This window comes from Aotus nancymaae, unplaced genomic scaffold (assembly GCF_030222135.1).
Source record: "Aotus nancymaae isolate 86718 unplaced genomic scaffold, 86718_ANA_hifiasm-v0.15.2.pri h1tg000029l, whole genome shotgun sequence".
Lineage (NCBI taxonomy): Eukaryota > Metazoa > Chordata > Mammalia > Primates > Aotidae > Aotus > Aotus nancymaae.
The window spans coordinates 61,804,238-61,823,010 of NW_026988442.1; the positions used below are offsets into that span (position 1 = coordinate 61,804,238).

An 18,773-nucleotide genomic window follows, 5' to 3' on the forward strand; every position below is an offset into this window, starting at 1 on the left:
TCCAGATATTAAAAGGATAATAGGGGAAAACAATGAACATCTCTACACACATGTGTTTGACAACTTTAACAAAATGGACTAAACCTTCAAAAAACACACAAACTATCAGCAACTCACCCACTATGAAAGAGATAATTGAAATAGAACTTTACTATTAAAGTAATTGAATTCATAATTGTAAAACTCCCCGAAAGAAATCTACAGGCCCAAATAATTTCACAAAAAATACCTGTAATTGCTTAAAGAAAAATAAACACCAGTTTAACTCAAAGTCTTTTATAAAGTGTGATGAGCGATCACTTCACAGTTTATTTTATGAAGTTGTCATTATCCTATTGCTGAAAATCAGAAAGTCAGTACAAAAGAAAGAAACAAATGAAGCTACAATTTAATACATCTAATAAAGATGTAAAAATTCCTAAAATGGTCAAGATAAAATTCAGCAATATATAAAAATAATTATATAGCATGGCTACATAAAATTTATTCTAGGAATTAAAGCCCAGTTCAATACGTAAAAATCAATCAATGTAATCTACCATGTCAACAAGTTAAAGAAGAAAAATTACATGACTATATTAATAAATGGGGGAAAAAAAGTAACAAAACTCAACATCCATTCAAGATAAAATCTATCCAAAAACAGGCGTAGAGGAGTATTTCTAAAGTTGATGAAAGACATCTGCAAACATCTTACAGGTGACATTATGCTCAATAGTATACACACACACACACACACACATACACACACACACACACACCCCTCCCAGAACTAATAAGAAGTTAGATCAGTAAGGTCTCAGGACACATGATAAACATATAAAAATCATCTGTATTTCTCAATACTAGCTATAAACATGTGGGTGCAATGGAATTAAAAATATGCTTCCATTCACAGTCAATCAAGAAAATAATGGCATACTTAGGAGCAAATCTAATAAAACATGTAAAGGACTTATATGATGAAAACTACAAAATTCTGATGAAGGAAATCAAAGAATATCGAAATAAATCAAGAGATGTACCATGTTTATGGATTGAAAAACTCAACCAGATGTTAGCAAGGACACAGAGAAACTGGGTTACTGATGCATTACTTCTGGGAATGTAAAATGGCACGACTGCCCTGAAGCGTCATAATGTCTTTAAAAATTAAACATGCAACTACTGTGTGACCCACATGTTTTTCTCCCAGACATTTATATGAGATAAATGAAAATCTGTGTTCACACAAAAATTCATATGTGAATGTGTGCAATGGCTTTATTCATAATGGCCCCAAACTGGAACAACCTGGTGTGTTGCAGTGGGTAAACAGTTAAATGGAATCGTACTCAGCAATAAAAAGCAACAGACTAATGATATACACAACAACCTGAATGATTCTCCAGAGAATTATGATGAATATATATTTACTCAATGGTATCACTGTATGATACCATTTATATAACATTCTTGAAAAAACAAAATTAGAGATATGGAGAACAGATTAGTGTTTCCAGGGGTTAAGCAGGTATGTGAGAGGTAGGTGTGGCTGCAAAAGGGCCACATGAGGGACCCTTGTGGTGACAGAAGTGCTGTGTATCTTGCTTATAAATATCAATATCATGGTTGTAAAACTTATTTTATAATTTTGCAAAATGTTACCACTGGTTGAATTGAGTAAAAGGTATGCAGGGTCTCTCTGCATTATTTCTTACAGTTACATGTGAACTTACAGTTTTCTCAAAATAAAAAGTCTGTTTAAATTTTTAAAATATTCCATCTAATATAGGTACCTAATCAGAAACCTATAGACTATGAATAAAACTGTAACTTTCATTAGTTGGGGATTCTAATAATCATATTGAGGAAGACTGAGAAGTCTAAAAAAAATGAAAAGTTGTAAGGAAAATAAATAAAATGTCCTATGGGATAGATGAAGATAAAGTGTCACGACTCTTTATTTCTGTCTCTTGCTTGCTCTGCTTGTGTTTGTCTGTGTGTGCATGCACACATGTATGTGTGAGTGTACTGTGTGAATTCTTTCTAACAAAAAAGTTGAGACATAGGGGAGAAACACAAGGTTTCAAAATGAACTTGAAATTGTCCCTTCTTCAAGATGGAAGAACTCATTCCTGCAGCTGTCAGGAATGTTGGCTGTTGGTTACTCACAGCTGAGTCCCTCATCGAGTATTATCTCTGGCCCATGCGAGACGCCTGGGACAGCCCACTTCCAATGACTAGTTGGTAATTTCCTGCCTCTATTCAGAACAATTCTGAAAGGATATCTCAACATAAAATCTCTGCCTCATTATCTCTTTTCAGAGAATCTAATCCAAGACAATTGGTACCCAGTGAGCTCCTAGAAAGCCAAGTGCAAAATTAAATTTTGGAGTTGAATCGCCTACTAGGTGGCTATAAAAAGCCTCTATCACTCATAGCCCTTCATAATGTTGTAGAGTGCATTTGTGAGCTAGAATGTGATACATTTTCCTTCCTGGTAAAAGGAAATGGGCTGGTTTGTTGAATACCTAATGCATTTGTGAAATAGAAGTAGGGATTATAAGGATTATGGAATCAAATTGCAAGTGCTTAGTGATATCAATAAATTGGAGAAAGATAATGACAGGTTAAGAATGATTAATCGATCTTGCTTTCCTATAATCCGGCAGTGACTGTGGGTCAGAACAATCTTGAATCATGAAGCTACTAACCAGAGCCGGATCCTTCTCGAGATTTTATTCTCTCAAAGTTGCCCCCAAAGTGAAAGCCACAGCTGCGCCTGCAGGAGCACCCCCACAACCTCAGGACCTTGAGTTTACCAAGTTACCAAATGGTTTGGTGATTGCTTCTTTGGAAAACTATGCTCCTGTATCAAGAATTGGTTTGTTCATTAAAGCAGGCAGTAGATATGAGGACTCCAACAATTTAGGAACCACTCATTTGCTGCGTCTTGCATCCGGTCTGACGACAAAAGGAGCTTCATCTTTCAAGATAACCCGTGGAATTGAAGCAGTTGGTGGCTTATTAAGTGTGACTGCAACAAGGGAAAACATGGCTTACACTGTGGAATGCCTGCGGGGCGATGTTGATATTCTAATGGAGTTCCTGCTCAATGTCACCACATCACCAGAATTTCGTCACTGGGAAGTAGGTGACATTCAGCCTCAGCTAAAGGTTGACAAGGCTGTGGCCTTTCAGAATCCACAGACTCATGTCATTGAAAATTTGCATGCAGCAGCTTACCGGAATGCCTTGGCTAATCCCTTGTATTGTCCTGACTATAGGATTGGAAAAGTGACACCAGAGGAGTTACATCACTTCGTTCAGAACCATTTCACAAGTGCAAGAATGGCTTTAATTGGACTTGGTGTGAGTCATCCTGTTCTAAAGCAAGTTGCTGAACAGTTTCTCAACATGAGAGGTGGACTTGGATTATCTGGTGCAAAGGCCAAATACCGTGGAGGTGAAATCCGAGAACAGAATGGAGACAGTCTTGTCCATGCCGCTTTTGTAGCAGAAAGTGCTGCCGCAGGAAGTGCAGAGGCAAATGCATTTAGTGTTCTTCAGCATGTCCTTGGTGCTGGGCCACATATCAAGAGGGGCAGCAATACCACCAGCCATCTGCACCAGGCTGTTGCCAAGGCAACTCACCAGCCATTCGATGTTTCTGCATTTAATGCCACTTACTCAGATTCCGGACTCTTTGGGATTTATACTATCTCCCAGGCCGCAGCTGCAGGAGATGTTATCAAGGCTGCCTATAATCAAGTAAAAGCAATCTCTCAAGGAAACCTTTCCAACACAGATGTCCAAACTGCCAAGAACAAGCTGAAAGCTGGATACCTGATGTCAGTGGAGTCTTCTGAGGGTCTCCTGGAAGAAGTCGGGTCCCAGGCTCTAATTGCTGGTTCTTACGTGCCACCATCCACAGTCCTTCAGCAGATTGATTCAGTGGCTAACGCTGATATCATAAATGCCGCAAAGAAGTTTGTTTCTGGCAAAAAGTCGATGGCAGCAAGTGGAAATTTGGGACATACACCTTTTGTTGATGAGTTGTAATACTGAAGCACACATTACAGGGGAGAGCTGAACATTCTCAGCCCAGAGCAGCAAATACATGGAAGTCCGAAGTCTCTAATATAACATTTGTCTTTTTTCCAGTGAAGTAAAATAAGGCATAAATGCAGGTAATTATTGCCAGCTGACCTAAAGTCAATAAAACATTCTACTTAAGTGTTAAAAAAAAAAAAAAAAAAAAAAAAAAAAAAAAAAAAAGAATGATTAATCATCAATTTAATGGAATTTAACAGAAAGCCAAAGGGCCTCCTTGGCAAGATACAGAGAGACTCACTTCTTGCAGCCAGAGGATCAAAAAAGCTTATAGTAAGGTTCAGGATTTAATTATATAGGTAGTAGAACTCTAAAGAATCTTGTAGTCTCAAACCCAATAATTACACTAAGCCAAGTCAAAACTCTGATTAGGAAAGAGTGAAATTCTGAGACCTGGGTTGAGGATATCTGAGGTTGATGCACTCTAGAGCCTTGAATTTTAATTCTCTGAGACTTCAAGGTTTTTTATAAGTGACATATTCTTCTTTATGGTAGACTAGTGGCAAGGGATACTGGCTTTAGAAACATGATTATGGCTGTCTCTATGGCTATAGTCTAAGACTGACAATAAGAGATGCTGTTACAGAGCTGGGCTCTCTAGTAGCAATGAGATGACAGAAGCACAAATAATTGAGGCCAGGTGGTGACACTTTAGCATCAGAAGGAAAGTGATCACAATTATCATAATGAATGGCAAGGTCAGAATGGCAGTCTTGGGACCTGACCCACAAGAAGTATGGAGATGGTTACTTGAACCTTGAGGTACAAGGGCAAAATAGATGGGTGGCCAACAAGGGTACTGTTCATTCTTTATTGCAATCAGAAGAAATCAAGAATGGATAATCAGAAGGCTGAGACCAGACAACCCAAGAAAAAGTCATAAATCCTTGGCTTAATTCCCAGGCCTGAACTAATTACAATATTTAAATTCCACTGACTGAGAGAGAGGCTAAGTAAAATGAAGAAGGGCTTTGCAATATCAAGGCAAGCATGGATTGAAAGGACTTCCCAGTTCTTATAAAGCTATTTACAGTAGTCACCCCTGATCTGCAGTTTTTATTTCCACAGTTTCAGTTACCTGTGGTCAACCAAAGTCTGAAAATATTAAATGGAAAATTCCAGAAAGGAATAAGTCATAAGTTTTAAATTACAAGCCATTCTAAGCAATGTGAATCATCTTTTTGTCTAGTGTATTCACGCCTCATAGACTACATTCCCATTAGTCACTTAGTAGCAATCTTGGCTACTAGATAGACTGTTGCAGTATGGCAGAGTTTATGTTCAAGTAACCCTTATTTTACACAATAATTACCCTAAAGCACAAGATTAGTGATGATAACATGTAGTTATAATAGTTCTATTTTATTATTATTGTTAATTTCTTACTGTATCTTATTCATAAATTAAACTATCACAGTTATATATGTATAGAAAAAAGTATAGCACAGGTAATTCCAGACTAATGATAGTTCAACTTATGATTTTTTGACTTTACAATGGTGCCAAAATCACAGTTTTGACGTAAAGTACAGTATTCATAATATTTTGACCTTACAGTGGCACTAAACCATTGCAATGTTGACATAATGTACAGTATTCAATAAATTACATGAGATATTAAGTACTTTATTATAAAACAGGCTTCATGTTTGATGATCTTGCCCAATGGTAGGCTAATGTACATGTTCTGAGAATGTTTAATGCTAGAATAACTTATGATGTTTGGTAGGTTAGGTGTATTAAATGCACTTTTTACTTGCAATATTTTCAACTTACAATGGGTTTACTGGTATTGAATTTTATTGTAAATTAAGAGGCATCTGTATATATAGGTTTTGGTACTATCCACAGTTCCAGACATCCACTGGGGGTCTTACAATGTATCCCCCATGAATAACAGAGGACTACTATACTCAGACAATCACATACTGGGGTAAGAAAAATACTAAAATATTTCTAGGATACTTGGACATGAAGTCCAAATCAACACTGATACTGAGGGACTCAAAGTATTATTGTGGCTACTGTTACTGTTGGGACCTGCAGTAGCCAGATAATAAATGGAATCCTGTCACAAGATAAAAATAAGATGGATCTGCTGGATCCATGGACATAACTTTAAACATTTTCTTTGCCCCAAAATGTAGAATTGAAAACAATATACTTGTAATGGTACAACTCGGGAAGACTAAATGGAAGCCCTATAATTGCCCCATCCCAACCAAGATATTAAGTCCAAAATAATACAATATCCCTGGAACATTAGGTAATAATTGTGTCACCCATAAAATTTAAAGGATGTAAACTTGATGGTCACCATCATGTCCCCATATAATTCACTATTCTGGCCTCTCCAAAAACAAACAAACAAAAACAGTTGGATACTGGAAGATGACTATAGATGGTTATAAACTTAAACAAGTACTAGCCTTGATTGAAACTGATGTGGCAAGTATGATACCTTTGCTGAAACAGGACAAGGGCACTGTAAATGGCCATTGATCTGATGAATTCATTCTTTTCCATTCATATCAGCAAAAAGGATTAAAAGTGGTCTATATTGGTTTAAAGATAGTTTAGCCCAGTGAGTGAAAGCTGAAAAGGAACTGTTCCTAAACCACAGTCCTACTCAGGGAGGGCCTTGAAAGGTGACGATAAGCAGAAATCCTCATAATAAATAGTTTTCAATGGTAGATATTGTCATGCACTTTGTGTGAGGAAAGAAGCGGCCTCAGTAAAGAACATGGTTCAGGTCCTGGAAAGAAGAAGATTAGAAGCTCAGAGACTAGGAGGTCTGGAATAGAATCATGCAGATGGATTTATAGGTGTGAGCATGGAGTATAAATACCTTGGTATCACATGTTAATACCTATCAAAGAGCATGTGCCACAAAAGGAGACATGAACCAGTAAGTAGACGAAATGGCGCGGTAACTTGATGTCAACCAGCCTCTCCGGTCTTGCTACAATAAGCTCGTGAATGTAGTAGCCAGGGTAGCAGGCACGGAAGTGACACGTATGGCCAACAGTACAGGTTCCCACTGACCAGGGCTCATCCAGCCTTTGCCTCTGCCTATTATCTAACCTGTCAGCAACAAAGACCAATGCTGCACCCCCATTATGGCATCATCCATCAAGTTCAATCAGCCAACTTGTGGCAAGTTGATTACATTGAACTCCTACTCTGACAGAGGATGGCAGTTCGTCTTTACTGAGATTAACACATATTTGCCTTTCTTGCCCACAGGATCTTGTCTAGCACCTCTACTCAGGGACTTAGAGATTGATCCACTGACACTGGTTTCTTCATAATGTTACCTCAAAACCAAGGACCCCCTTTAAAGCAAAAGAGTTTACAGAAATGGGCATAAAAGACTATGGAATCCATTGGTCCTATCACATTGGTCCTGCATCACCCAGAAGCTGCTAGCTTGACATGGCATGAAAACACCTTTTGAAGATACACCTGGAGGGCCAACTAGAATATATATCTTAAATGTTTAGGGTCCTTCAGAAGACCATATACATTCTAAATCAATGACCATTTAATGATACTGTGCCTCTAGTAGGTAGAAAATCCTGGCCCAGGGAACCAAGGAGTAAAAGTATAGGCAGCCTTGTTTATTATCATTCCCATGGGACCCATGGGAGGGACTGGTGTGTCCAGTACCTAAAACTTTAATCTCTTGTGGGTCTGGAGTTCCTTTTTCCCAGAGGGGAGATGCTTCCACCATGACATACTTACACCACAAACAGAAATCCACTAATTGGTGAATGTTTCAGAATTTTTAAATGACTGACCAAGGCTAGAAATTTTATCCATTCATTGTTCTCCAAGTTCCACAATACGTAAAAGCTACTAATGATAGTGAACATTAGTAAAAAAAAATTCTGAAAATTCCTCACTTTAGTACCCAATTTCTAAGAAAAGATTCTAGCATATCACAGATTATCAGTATGAATGAATCATTTGCAATAAATGTGAAGTGACTGAAAACACAAGTATAGAGTGTGTGACAGTCTTTTGGAATGCTGAACTTATACTGGAACTAAAAATATAGATTGCTGCTCTATGGTAATAAAAAAATACATTTCCTTTAGTAAAGAAAGGCAGAAACTGCAACTGAGATGTTGGCTTAAAAATGCACAATTCACTGGACTAGCTCTGGTACTCTGTTGTCATTCTTATCTGCAGTAATTATAATGTTGCTACTAATTAGTATTGGAAGCAATAGAATTAATATTGATATTTTAGTGAATGCTAGATTTTTATGGTATTCAATTTAACTAAAAAATCTTTAAATAGAAAAAAATGCCCCCAACTCATTAAATGTCCTCATTCATATCATAAACATACAAAGAAATAAAGTAGCTGTTACAAGTGTCACCATTATAAATTGACATTTGGGAATACTACGGGGTGCAAAAACAAAAACAAAAAGTAGAAACCTTTATTGTGTAATGTGTACATGACTACCACTCAGGCTTTAGTCAATACAATGCTCGTGATGTAGAAATTGTAAGGTGTGTTTTTCTTCATTCATATCATTGCAGACAAGGCTTACCATTTGTTTTCTTCTAAAAGGTATAAAGTTAAACTAAGTATTTGTTATCACTGTCAGGATCTTTAACTAAAAATTTATATTTTTCAAATTTCTGGTAGAAAGCTGAATAAAAAGATACAAATTTAATTTTTACTAGTTATACTCTATATCCCACAACATTGTATCTATCTGTTAGTGTTCATTTATTTATTTAATAAACAATTAAGTAGAGCCTACTAGTTGCCAGGCAATAAATATCCTAAGCACTTTACCAAAATTAACTCATGCAACTCTCATAGCATTATGTGTATTACTTTTCCCACTTTACAAAAAGAAAACTGGAATTTGGGGAGATTAAGTGCCAAAGGTTACAAAGTAGCAAGTGGGAGGTGGGATTTGAACACAGGTGGTCTTCCAAGTCTGTGCTCTTTAAGACTACACTGCATTTCCTCTCTAGGTATCTGATTCCAGGGCAAACTTGAATAAATTATGTAAGTAATTAAGTGGATGATAACTAATTTCATGTTGTTCTCCCTTCTAAGCATCCATTATTTTAACTAGCTCTGTCAATGCACTCAATGAGGATTCAACTTCCTAGCATATGGATGGCATATCTGCCTGTGGGAGAAGAGGACAAGATGTTTGGGAAGGGGAAGAAGAAGAGCAAGAGAGTGAGGGAGTGCTTTGTTATGGGCACTTCTCAACGCATATCTAGACACCATTCTTATTAGAAAATAGAAACAAACACTACCATTTCTTGAGCATATATACCTGGAATCACGCTGACCTTTTACGCACATGGTTTTTTTTGTTGTTGTTGCGGGTGGGGGACAGAGTCTTGCTCTGTCATCCAGGCTGGAGTGCAGTGGCACAATCGTGGCTCACCACAGCCTCAACCTCCTGAGCTCAAGTGATCCTCCCACCTTGGCTTCCCAAGTAGCTGGGATTTCAGTCATGCACCACCTGTACCAGCTAATTTTTGTATTTTCTGTAGAGATGAGGTTTCTCCAGGTTGCTCGGGTTGGTCTCAGTTCCTGGGCTCAAGTGATCCTCAGCCTCCCAAAGTGCTGGGATTACCAGCATTAGCCCGCATGCCTGGCCTTCTGCTCATGTTTATTACCTCTTAATTCTCAAAGTTTTGTAAGTGTTAGTTCTCTGTTCCCTAAAGCAAGTTCCCCATTTTATAAAGGAGATAATTGAGGCTAAGAGAGCATCAGTGACTTTCTAAAGTCGTCCAGGTGTGTCTGACTTCAAAACAGCTCTATCCTGTGCTGGCTACCATCTATGCCACTGAGGAAATTGATTTGACTGTGGTTTTTGTTACTGTCTCCTCATGGCTCAGCCTGACTTTTGTTGGAGTCATGCTTTGGTTTGGGTTTCTCTTTTGCTTTGTGGTTTTGACACAGTCCCTAAATATGCCCTATTTATTCCATCCATATGGCAGTTTTCATTTGATGCCACACAGTTTGCAGTCTTAGAGGATGGTTCACATTTGCATTTTGTGTTAGTCTTACAGGTCAGTCTGATATCCACTACCCAGTTCTCCAGGTGGGAGAATAATCAAAGAGCCTTGGGGGAAAGAGGGATTCTCAGGGTTGGCCTTGTGGCCTGCCTACATGATGAGGATGCAAAGGCTGGATTTGATAACCAAGAGTCTTTTTTGTGTTCTCTCATTATTTATGCCACATCTGCCACTCGGCATTTGTGTCAATGAGTCACTGTAATTAGAGTCGTTGGATAATTTCCTCCGTTTTACGACATATACCCAACTGTGTGAGTGCTCCATCAGAGAAAAACATTTATTTCCCTGCAGCACCATCAGGCAGCAAGGTCCGGCTTTCTTGATATGTGGTTATTAGCCAGGTCAGATGAAATGGCTTCTTTTTTTGCTCATGCTAACTGAAAGTGAGATTTGAGGAACTCAACTGTCTATGGAGACACAAAGGATCAGAATTTTTTTTTTTCTATATAAAAGCAAGAATTTTAACTGAGGATCTTGCTTTAAAAATGTTTTTCAAAAAATTTAACTATTCTGACCCTGTAATGGAAGGGTGGGGGTGAACTGGGGAGAATCACACTTCACTGTTACTCCCACCCCAAAACAAATAAGCAATTCCCTACCATCTAGCAAGATGTTATAAGGCCAAAATATCTGGTTTAATTAAATACAAAAAGAATTCTTGAAAGTTGTATGTATGATGGAACCTAGGTGCTTTCAGTTCCTTCATCCTGTTGCTCATTCATAGCCTAGTTCCCAAGATGAATTAAAAAGTACTGGGTCTGGAGCAGAAACTCGACTCTGCCATAAGACAGCACTGATCTTGTAATTCTACCACACTGTAAGAGGAGAAAAAAGACCTTGTGTATTATGATATTCTTTTCTGTTTAATACGGCGGGTGTTCATTACCTGAAGTGCCCTTCATCATTCTATTTGTGACTCACTAGGTGAATCTTGAGATGCTGTAAACCAGCTCTTATTTAACTGTGTTTTATATTTTATCCAGGAAAATACAAATTTCCATTTCTGCTTCTTGCACTGTACTAAATCAAAGACTGCAAAAAGCAAATAAGGCCACAAAGAAATGGGGAAAAAATGTTCAGATATTTTTGAAGATATCCAGAGAGAATGTTTTCCTGTCACTAACATGGAGGCAATGCTTGTCTTCCACATCTAACTTGAGGAGACTGGCTGTCCATGTGATTGGAGATCACATAAAAACTGACCACAAATGTCCATCCTTCACTTCCACTCTTTCTTAGTCCCACAGGTTTTGCCTCTAGAATGTCATTGTTAAAATTCAACCTAGGAAGACTCACAGATTAAAGTCTCCACTTCCATTAGTATGAATAATTTCTATAATTTTCCAATGTTTCTTTTTTCAAAACAGAACACTTTCTCAAAAGAAACTATACAGCAGGACTCTAATACAGGTTGAGTATCCCTAATACAAAAATGTGAAATTTAACATGCACAATCTGAAACCTTTTGAGCACCGACATCATGCTAAAAAAAAAAAAAGGGTATTGGAGCATTTTAGATTTGGGGTTTAGGATTAGGGTTGCTTAACCAGTAAGAATAATGCAAATATTCCAAAATTTAAAACAAACCCTGAAACACTACTGCTCCCAACATTTTGGATAAGGGACACTCAATCTGTATTACAAAATAAAGAGGGATAGAGATGTTCTCTGTTTGAAAAGACCAGATAGGAGAGTTCCCAGTTACTGTGAAAAAATACTTCCCAGATATGACCATGAGAGCCATCCATGAGACATTACGGTTCTGTGAAACATACCTTTAAAAACACTGAAATAACATTTGGCTTAGGGAAAGACAACTGAACCGTGTGAGGATGCAAACTAACTGACCATCTTGCGGTGGGGCAAAAAGGCAGGTAGACAGGAAGGAAGGATGAGCAGTGGAAAGTGATACCAATGGGGACAGTTCTCAGTGAGAGCCACAGTAAGGCCACTGGAGTTGGCATTCAACCGTCAATGCAGATACTAACAGTGGGTTTTCACTAGTGTCATGGGACTCCTTAAGCATTTCTAACTTCTAATCTACTGCCTAAGGTTTGGATGCCAAAGTTCTGTAACCCACATGTGATCATCTTCCCAGGGTTTTATGTGGTCTTTTCTGATGGGCTATGCCTGGAGAAATTGAGAAAGCAACATAGAGAAGCTGCACACCAGGGAGGCATATTATAAAGCAGTTTACATGGGAGCTTATCCTAGCCTCAGGTCATGCCTCACTCACGGAGAAGCAGGAGAAAAGCAAGAGAGGTATGATATTTTTAGGGTGTATCCAGACAAATTTATGACTGAGATAAAAATCTCAGAGAGCTCTAATAACCCTCAGCAACTCTCAGCAGAGGATTAAGCTCTAAAGACCCAAATCTTTAGAAGTAAAGGGTATCAGTAAATATTAAAATTACTAGATGTGTTAAGTAAAAACTGTGAACAAGCAAGTTTGGTTTTTCTCTTTCTTTGAAAGTGGCTTGGCTTTTCTTGTAGGGAGCTCATAAAAGCTTCTTTGTGATCATACCCTTTTAGGTAAGAATTATTCTTCATGGTTAAAAAACAAAACAATGTGTTTTAACTGGGGTGATGTAGGCTAAAATTGGTCTAAGCAATTTTGCATAATGAAATTTCACAGTAAAAAAATTAACTACAAACCACTGACCTGGTCCATTGTCTTTCTCAATGCTATAATTTTGCTGCTGGAAAAGGGAGTTTGCTATTCAAGAATGCTAAAGTGTGATTCAAGAATCAAGCCTTTTCATCTCTCGTGGGATATTGTCCTTTATCAGAGCATTCTTGGTGGATAAATATGTAAATTATTATGCAAAGCGGGATGGAGTAATTCAAATTGACAGTTGCCCTATTTAAAAAAAATAAAAATGTGGAAGCCTTGAAAATGTGTCTGCTGACAACAAAGGAGGTTCTTGTTAAAATCAACATTGTTTGGTGTCATTTTCATATATATTTCAAGCAGATAAATTCTGTTTCTTTACTTTCCATTATAAAATTGCTTTTTTTCTACCAGCGTATTTAACAGAGACAATTTCAAAAGTAAATATTAAATTGTAGTTATAATTGTAGTTATATATATATATAACTAATTTAATATATAAGTTTAATAAATAATTTAATAAATAAATGTAATAAATTATATATAACTATATATATATCACAGAGAATAGTTTATGTTCTTTACCATTCTCTTAACAACTATAAAGCTGCTATATTATTCAGTAAAGATCATTCATCTACAGCTAGCAGTTGCTTCCAAAGAATTGATTGCCATATTTAAAAGAGAACATCATTAGAATTTTTTATTGAGCTACTACCAATTCTACCAGTTTACCTGCACCTATACTCATCTAGTCTCCCTTTCTTTCCTATTGGGACAGCAAAAGAGTTGGCCTTGTTCCTGTCCACGACAAATCCTCCACTTGTGCCCTGGTTTCTTTGCCTTCATAACCTGTAAGTTCACTGTGGCTTTTATCCAGCAGAATTCCCTTTTTTCTTTGATATAATTACTTTTTCCCTATTTACATTTTCATCATTCCCGCCACCATGAGTCCAATATCACTGATCATAAAATAAACAGTAAATGATGTTGACTCCAAATCCTTTTATTGCCATGTTTCTGTACTTCCCTCCATAGCAAGACTCCTTGAGAGAGGTTCTGTATGTATTTGCTGTTTTCACTTCTTTACTCCTATTTTCTCCTTAACCAATTCAAATCGAGCTTACATTCCCATTCCATCCAGTGATATGGCTCAAGTTGTTGAGATTTCCAATGGCACACATCCTGCCAAAGATAGTGGCTAATTTTTTTTTGTCTGTCTTTTACCTGGTTTCCTGGCAGCTCTTGATTCTTTTCTTCTTAGATACGTTCTTCTCTAGGCTTAGAGGAAGCTTTGGTTTCCTTCATTTCAGGAAACTTTTCCAACTGTCTAAACACTGACGTTCTTTGGGTATCTCTCCAGCCATCTCCTCTATGACTACATTCACTCTCTAAGTGATTTATCTAGTCTTATGGCTTTGAAAATGACTTCCATTATGGTAACTTTTGAATGTTATTTTCTGAATCTAGCTTCCTTGCTGTACTCTGTATTCATTTAATTGCCATTTTTACATCTCTAGTTTGAGGTCTAGTAGTCACTAAAACTTAACATGGCTGAAAAATAACTATTGATCCCCTCACCCAGCACACACACATACACAAACCCCAGAATCTTCTTCTTACCAAGTTGTCAACATTTATATAAACAGTAATGTTATCCATGTAGCTCCTAGGGTCAAAATTTCAATTTTATTTGTCACTTTCCAGTTCACATTCAATTCATCAGTATAAGTTGTTCTGCTTGTAGCACTGGATTTGAATTTGAACTCCGCAAGAGTCAAATATATTGTCTCTAGACTGGCCTTCTGTAATTGTCTCCCCCACTACAGTTTTTCCACCTCATTACAGTCAGAGTAATTTAAAAAAAAAAAATTGCCATGATCTACCCACATCCTACATGATCTGGCGCTTGCTGCCTCTAAAAGCCATCTCCCTGTACTCTTCCCCATGTTTGTTACTCTCAGACACACGAGTTGGAATATTGACTTCCCAGCACGTGACTGCTCCTTCTCCATATTCAAAATACAACTTAAATGGTACTTTCTCAAGGGAAGCTTTCCAAGATCAGTGTGGCTAAATAAGAACTATAAACTTTCCCTTCTACAGCCATTTTTCTTTTTCTTATTAACTTATTTGTAGCACTTAATATCACTACAAGGTACCATTTTGAATGTTTTTATTTCATTTTATTTTTACATTGTCTGTCTTACACATGAAACAAGAGTTTTGGGAGCAGAGACTTTGCTTCATTTCCTGAAATCTTAACTAGTGCCTATCGCACAGTATGTACTCAGTAAATATTTAGTGACGTATTGCTTGACTTAGTCATTATTCACACAGAGATTTTACCTCTGCTGCTGTATCTTTTGTATCTGAACAAAGTTCATGAAGTTTCACTAAACCAAAGAAATGTAATTACTTTTTGTTTTTGTTTTTATTTTTCAGTGTTATTCAAGACAGAGCTAGACAGAAATGGTTTTAAATGAGAGCAATCTTTAAGAAAAAATATTGAAATGTTCTAAAATATTAAGACTTTTAGATGATATAACTTGCTACATAATAAATGAAAGTGAACTAAATAGATGAATAAGTAAACTGAAACAACTCACACTATTTAATAGATTTAAGAGACGTTGAATCTAGTAGTTACCAACTCAATTTAGCAATGTACACAATTGACAGGTAGTTGACAACATTCTCCTATTGGGCACATTGCCTTTGCCCTTTCCACTCTCACTCTTTTCAAAGCATATGCATTGTGCAAAATGTTTTTTATTTGTGTTCTGTCACTTATGGATAGTTAATTCAATGGGTACTAATGGTGTCAGGCAATATAGCCTATAGCTATAAGATCCACTATTATTGCTGAAGATAAATTACACAAATGCATTTGATACTCTGAGAGGATTCAGTGGAAAATACCTATGACCTATCAAGGATGACCATAGGAAAATGGTGCCAGTAAACAGAAAGAACCATGCTTTGCTTAAACTTGTTCAGTCCCTTATGAAACACAAACATAAAATTATCTGTGGTTGTTTTAAAGGGATGGAGGATATATATTTTCTTACTTTCTTTTCTTCTTTTAGAAACTCGACAGCTTCTCCTATGGAACTGTTGAACTGGAGACAAAACTTACAAGGTGTTTACTGTTTCCAGGAGAATCAAAGAATTTTAGAAGATGAAGGATGGATTTCCAATGTTTCTTGAACCAGTTTTCAGAGATAAAATTGGAGCCATTTATCCCCATTATGTTGAGACACTTCTCTTGTAGGTTTTTCTTTCAGTGTTTATCTTCTTCTTCTGTCAATACTGCTGACTAATCCTGTAATTTTCTAAGAATCAGTTTTTAATTGCAAGCAAGAGACAGAAAACAGAAACACTCACAGGAAATGTGGGTGAGGACTCCATCTTACAAAGATTTTGCAGAGTAAACTCATATAGTTCTCTTATGTGAGTGCCACAGCAAAGCCCACACGGATTGCAGAGCCAAGCTAGGATCTGTTACGCCTGATGATTTGAACAAATCCTCTCAATCCTGAAATGGTGGTTATTTTGTATTTCTTCTTCTCTTTTATACGGATAAACGAAGGCAGATCGGGTGTGGGAACAAGCTACTAAGCTGCCAGAGCTAATTCCCAGGCACATTTACACCACCCACTTTTAAAATAAAAATGCCAACCTGTTAATCACTTTATTGTTAAGCCCTTTGCTTTAGTAGCAAAATATATGCCAAGCCCATGTTAAGATGTTAAGTAGACTAGAGGTCTTCTAATGCTATGCAGGACATAAACCAACAGGCAACAGTCTGCTCTGAGAAGGAATTCAATTTGGAGGATGAGAGGGGGGTGGAGAAGAGTACATGTTTAAATAAGAATGGATATTATAAAGCATTTTAGGGTTTTGGAAGCATTTTTATATATGTTATCTCATGAAAACATTAAGAACTCTATAAGACACTACCCAATAAAGAGCTAAACTCTTTAAATGGCAGAGAAATAGGGAATAAACTAAGGTTGAAATAAATGGGAAATGAAGTAGTTGGGGCTATGATACTGAAACATCTGGGCAAACCTCTGATTATGCATTCAAATCTCAGGGAAGGGTATAGATTTTCCAAGGCTCATTCGGCATCCTATTTAGTTTCCACATGATGCTAACCAGGGCTGCCAATAGTGAAAAGTGACTTAGAAAGATAGACTCTGAATGTGAAGAAATCTTGGGATCAAGGTTAATATTGACAGAAAAGATTAAAGTGACATGCAATTGTGTGGAGAAATCTGTTAGATTTGTTATTTAAAATACTTTGTTTATATTCATGTCTAAATGTATGTTTTTTTCCCAAGAAATGCTGCTGTCAAATATTTAGCGTGTTTTAAAATCAAGGGCATTTTCGAATTGAGGACATATGGAATATTTGTTTAATTCAAGATAACTTTAATACAACCTTCTGCTTTTCTGTTCTGCGCACTGAAGCGTCTACCAGGCACTGAAATGATATGTGCGTGTGGTATTTTTATGCACTGTTTATTGATCTTGAAAAGTGGTGCCCATATATTCTAGAGCTGAATGTTGGCAACAGTATAGCTCTTTTGGTAGAGTAGCCATACCTCCCTTGGTTACCTGACAGGTATATCTGAACGTGGGGCCAACCCCAAGAGTCACTATCATGCTCCAATTTGATTTCCCTTTCCTTTTCCTTTACTTGTCCTTCAAAGATCACCTGTTTCTATCACAGCAAGTCCTCACTCAGTGCTGTTCATAGCTTCTAAGAAACTGACTGCAAGCAAAACAACTTAGACCAAAACCAATTTGGCCATAGGCAAATTAATATAAGCAAGAGTTGAGTTTCTACAGCATATTTCTGATCACAAAAACATCACCACCAGACATTTCTAAGATTAACCATTGAAATAAATGTGAGCTATATAAACATTTAAGAACAATTAATAAAAACAAGTACAATAATTATTTACCTGCTTATTCTAGTTCAGGATCACAGGTAGCCAGAATCTATCTCAGCAGTTTAGGGCTCCAAGAGGGAACCAGCCCCTTACAGGACACCATCCCATTGAAGGACACATTGACACTCACTCCCACACTCAGTCAGACTGGTTCCATGGACACATGCCAATTCACCTAACGTGTATATCCGTGGAATGTTGGGGGAGACTGAGCTACCTGGAGAAAGCCCATGTAGACATGTGGAGAATGTGCAAACTCCACAGGCAGTGGCCTCAGCTGGAGATCGACTTCTTTTCTCATCTGTGTTATAAGGAAATGACATTGAAGGAAATGCCATTATTCCAGGACAGAAGAACATATTTGAAAAGAGCTGATATTTATCATGAAATGTCAAAATCTTTTTTATTTTATCATGAGATCAAATCTTTACCTCGAAAGCAGATGCAAAGTATCTGAAATCAAAACACTACATTTTTATTAAAACTTGTAGTAATGGAAAGATAGTCTCAGTTCAACGTTTAATTTAAAAAGCAGTCTTCTGTTGAAAACAGAAAGTTGGGTCGTTCATTTAAAGGCTTGGACAATGTTTTCCAGCTAGACTTGAACTGTTTAAATTTAGAGTGGAATGTGTTGAATTTGGATTGGTATGGAAAGAATTCCTAAGCAGGAACTTGGTATTTTTAAGGAAAGAGAAGAATAAATTAATGATAGGTTTATTCTATATAATATAATCAGTTAATGGCAGGTGTATTTACCAGTGGTATGCAATACCTCTCTCTCTCTCTGTTTTGTCATAAGTAAGCTATTAGTGTATTTTTGTCAAAAATTATAACAAACTTTGTGTAAGAAGTTAATTTACTTTTATTTGTGTGAAAAGTAAAAAGTTCCTCTTCAGAGTTTCCCTTTTAGTTAAAGAACAAATAATAAGTGTTAGAAATAATAGTTTCTTTTAGAAACTAGCTTCCTTCAAGCTTCCTTGCTTTTTGCTAATAACTCTTTGTTAAGCTCTATGTAGCTGTTTAATACAGTAAGGGAAT

The 18,773-nt window shown here is 37.0% G+C and overlaps 1 protein-coding gene across 1 annotated transcript; it reads left to right on the plus strand.

Moving 5' to 3' along the window:
* Positions 1 to 2,629: 2,629 nt before the first annotated feature.
* LOC105705476 (cytochrome b-c1 complex subunit 2, mitochondrial) lies at positions 2,630 to 4,220 on the plus strand. The gene has a single exon (XM_064382202.1). The coding sequence runs from the start codon at positions 2,683 to 2,685 to the stop codon at positions 4,042 to 4,044; it is 1,362 nt and encodes a 453-aa protein (XP_064238272.1). The 5' UTR covers positions 2,630 to 2,682; the 3' UTR covers positions 4,045 to 4,220.
* The last annotated feature ends 14,553 nt before the right edge of the window (positions 4,221 to 18,773 follow it).

Coding starts and splice junctions, on each gene's coding strand:
- LOC105705476 (XM_064382202.1), top strand. CDS start 2,683: ATGAAGCTACTAACCAGAGCCGGATCCTTCTCGAGATTTTATTCTCTC.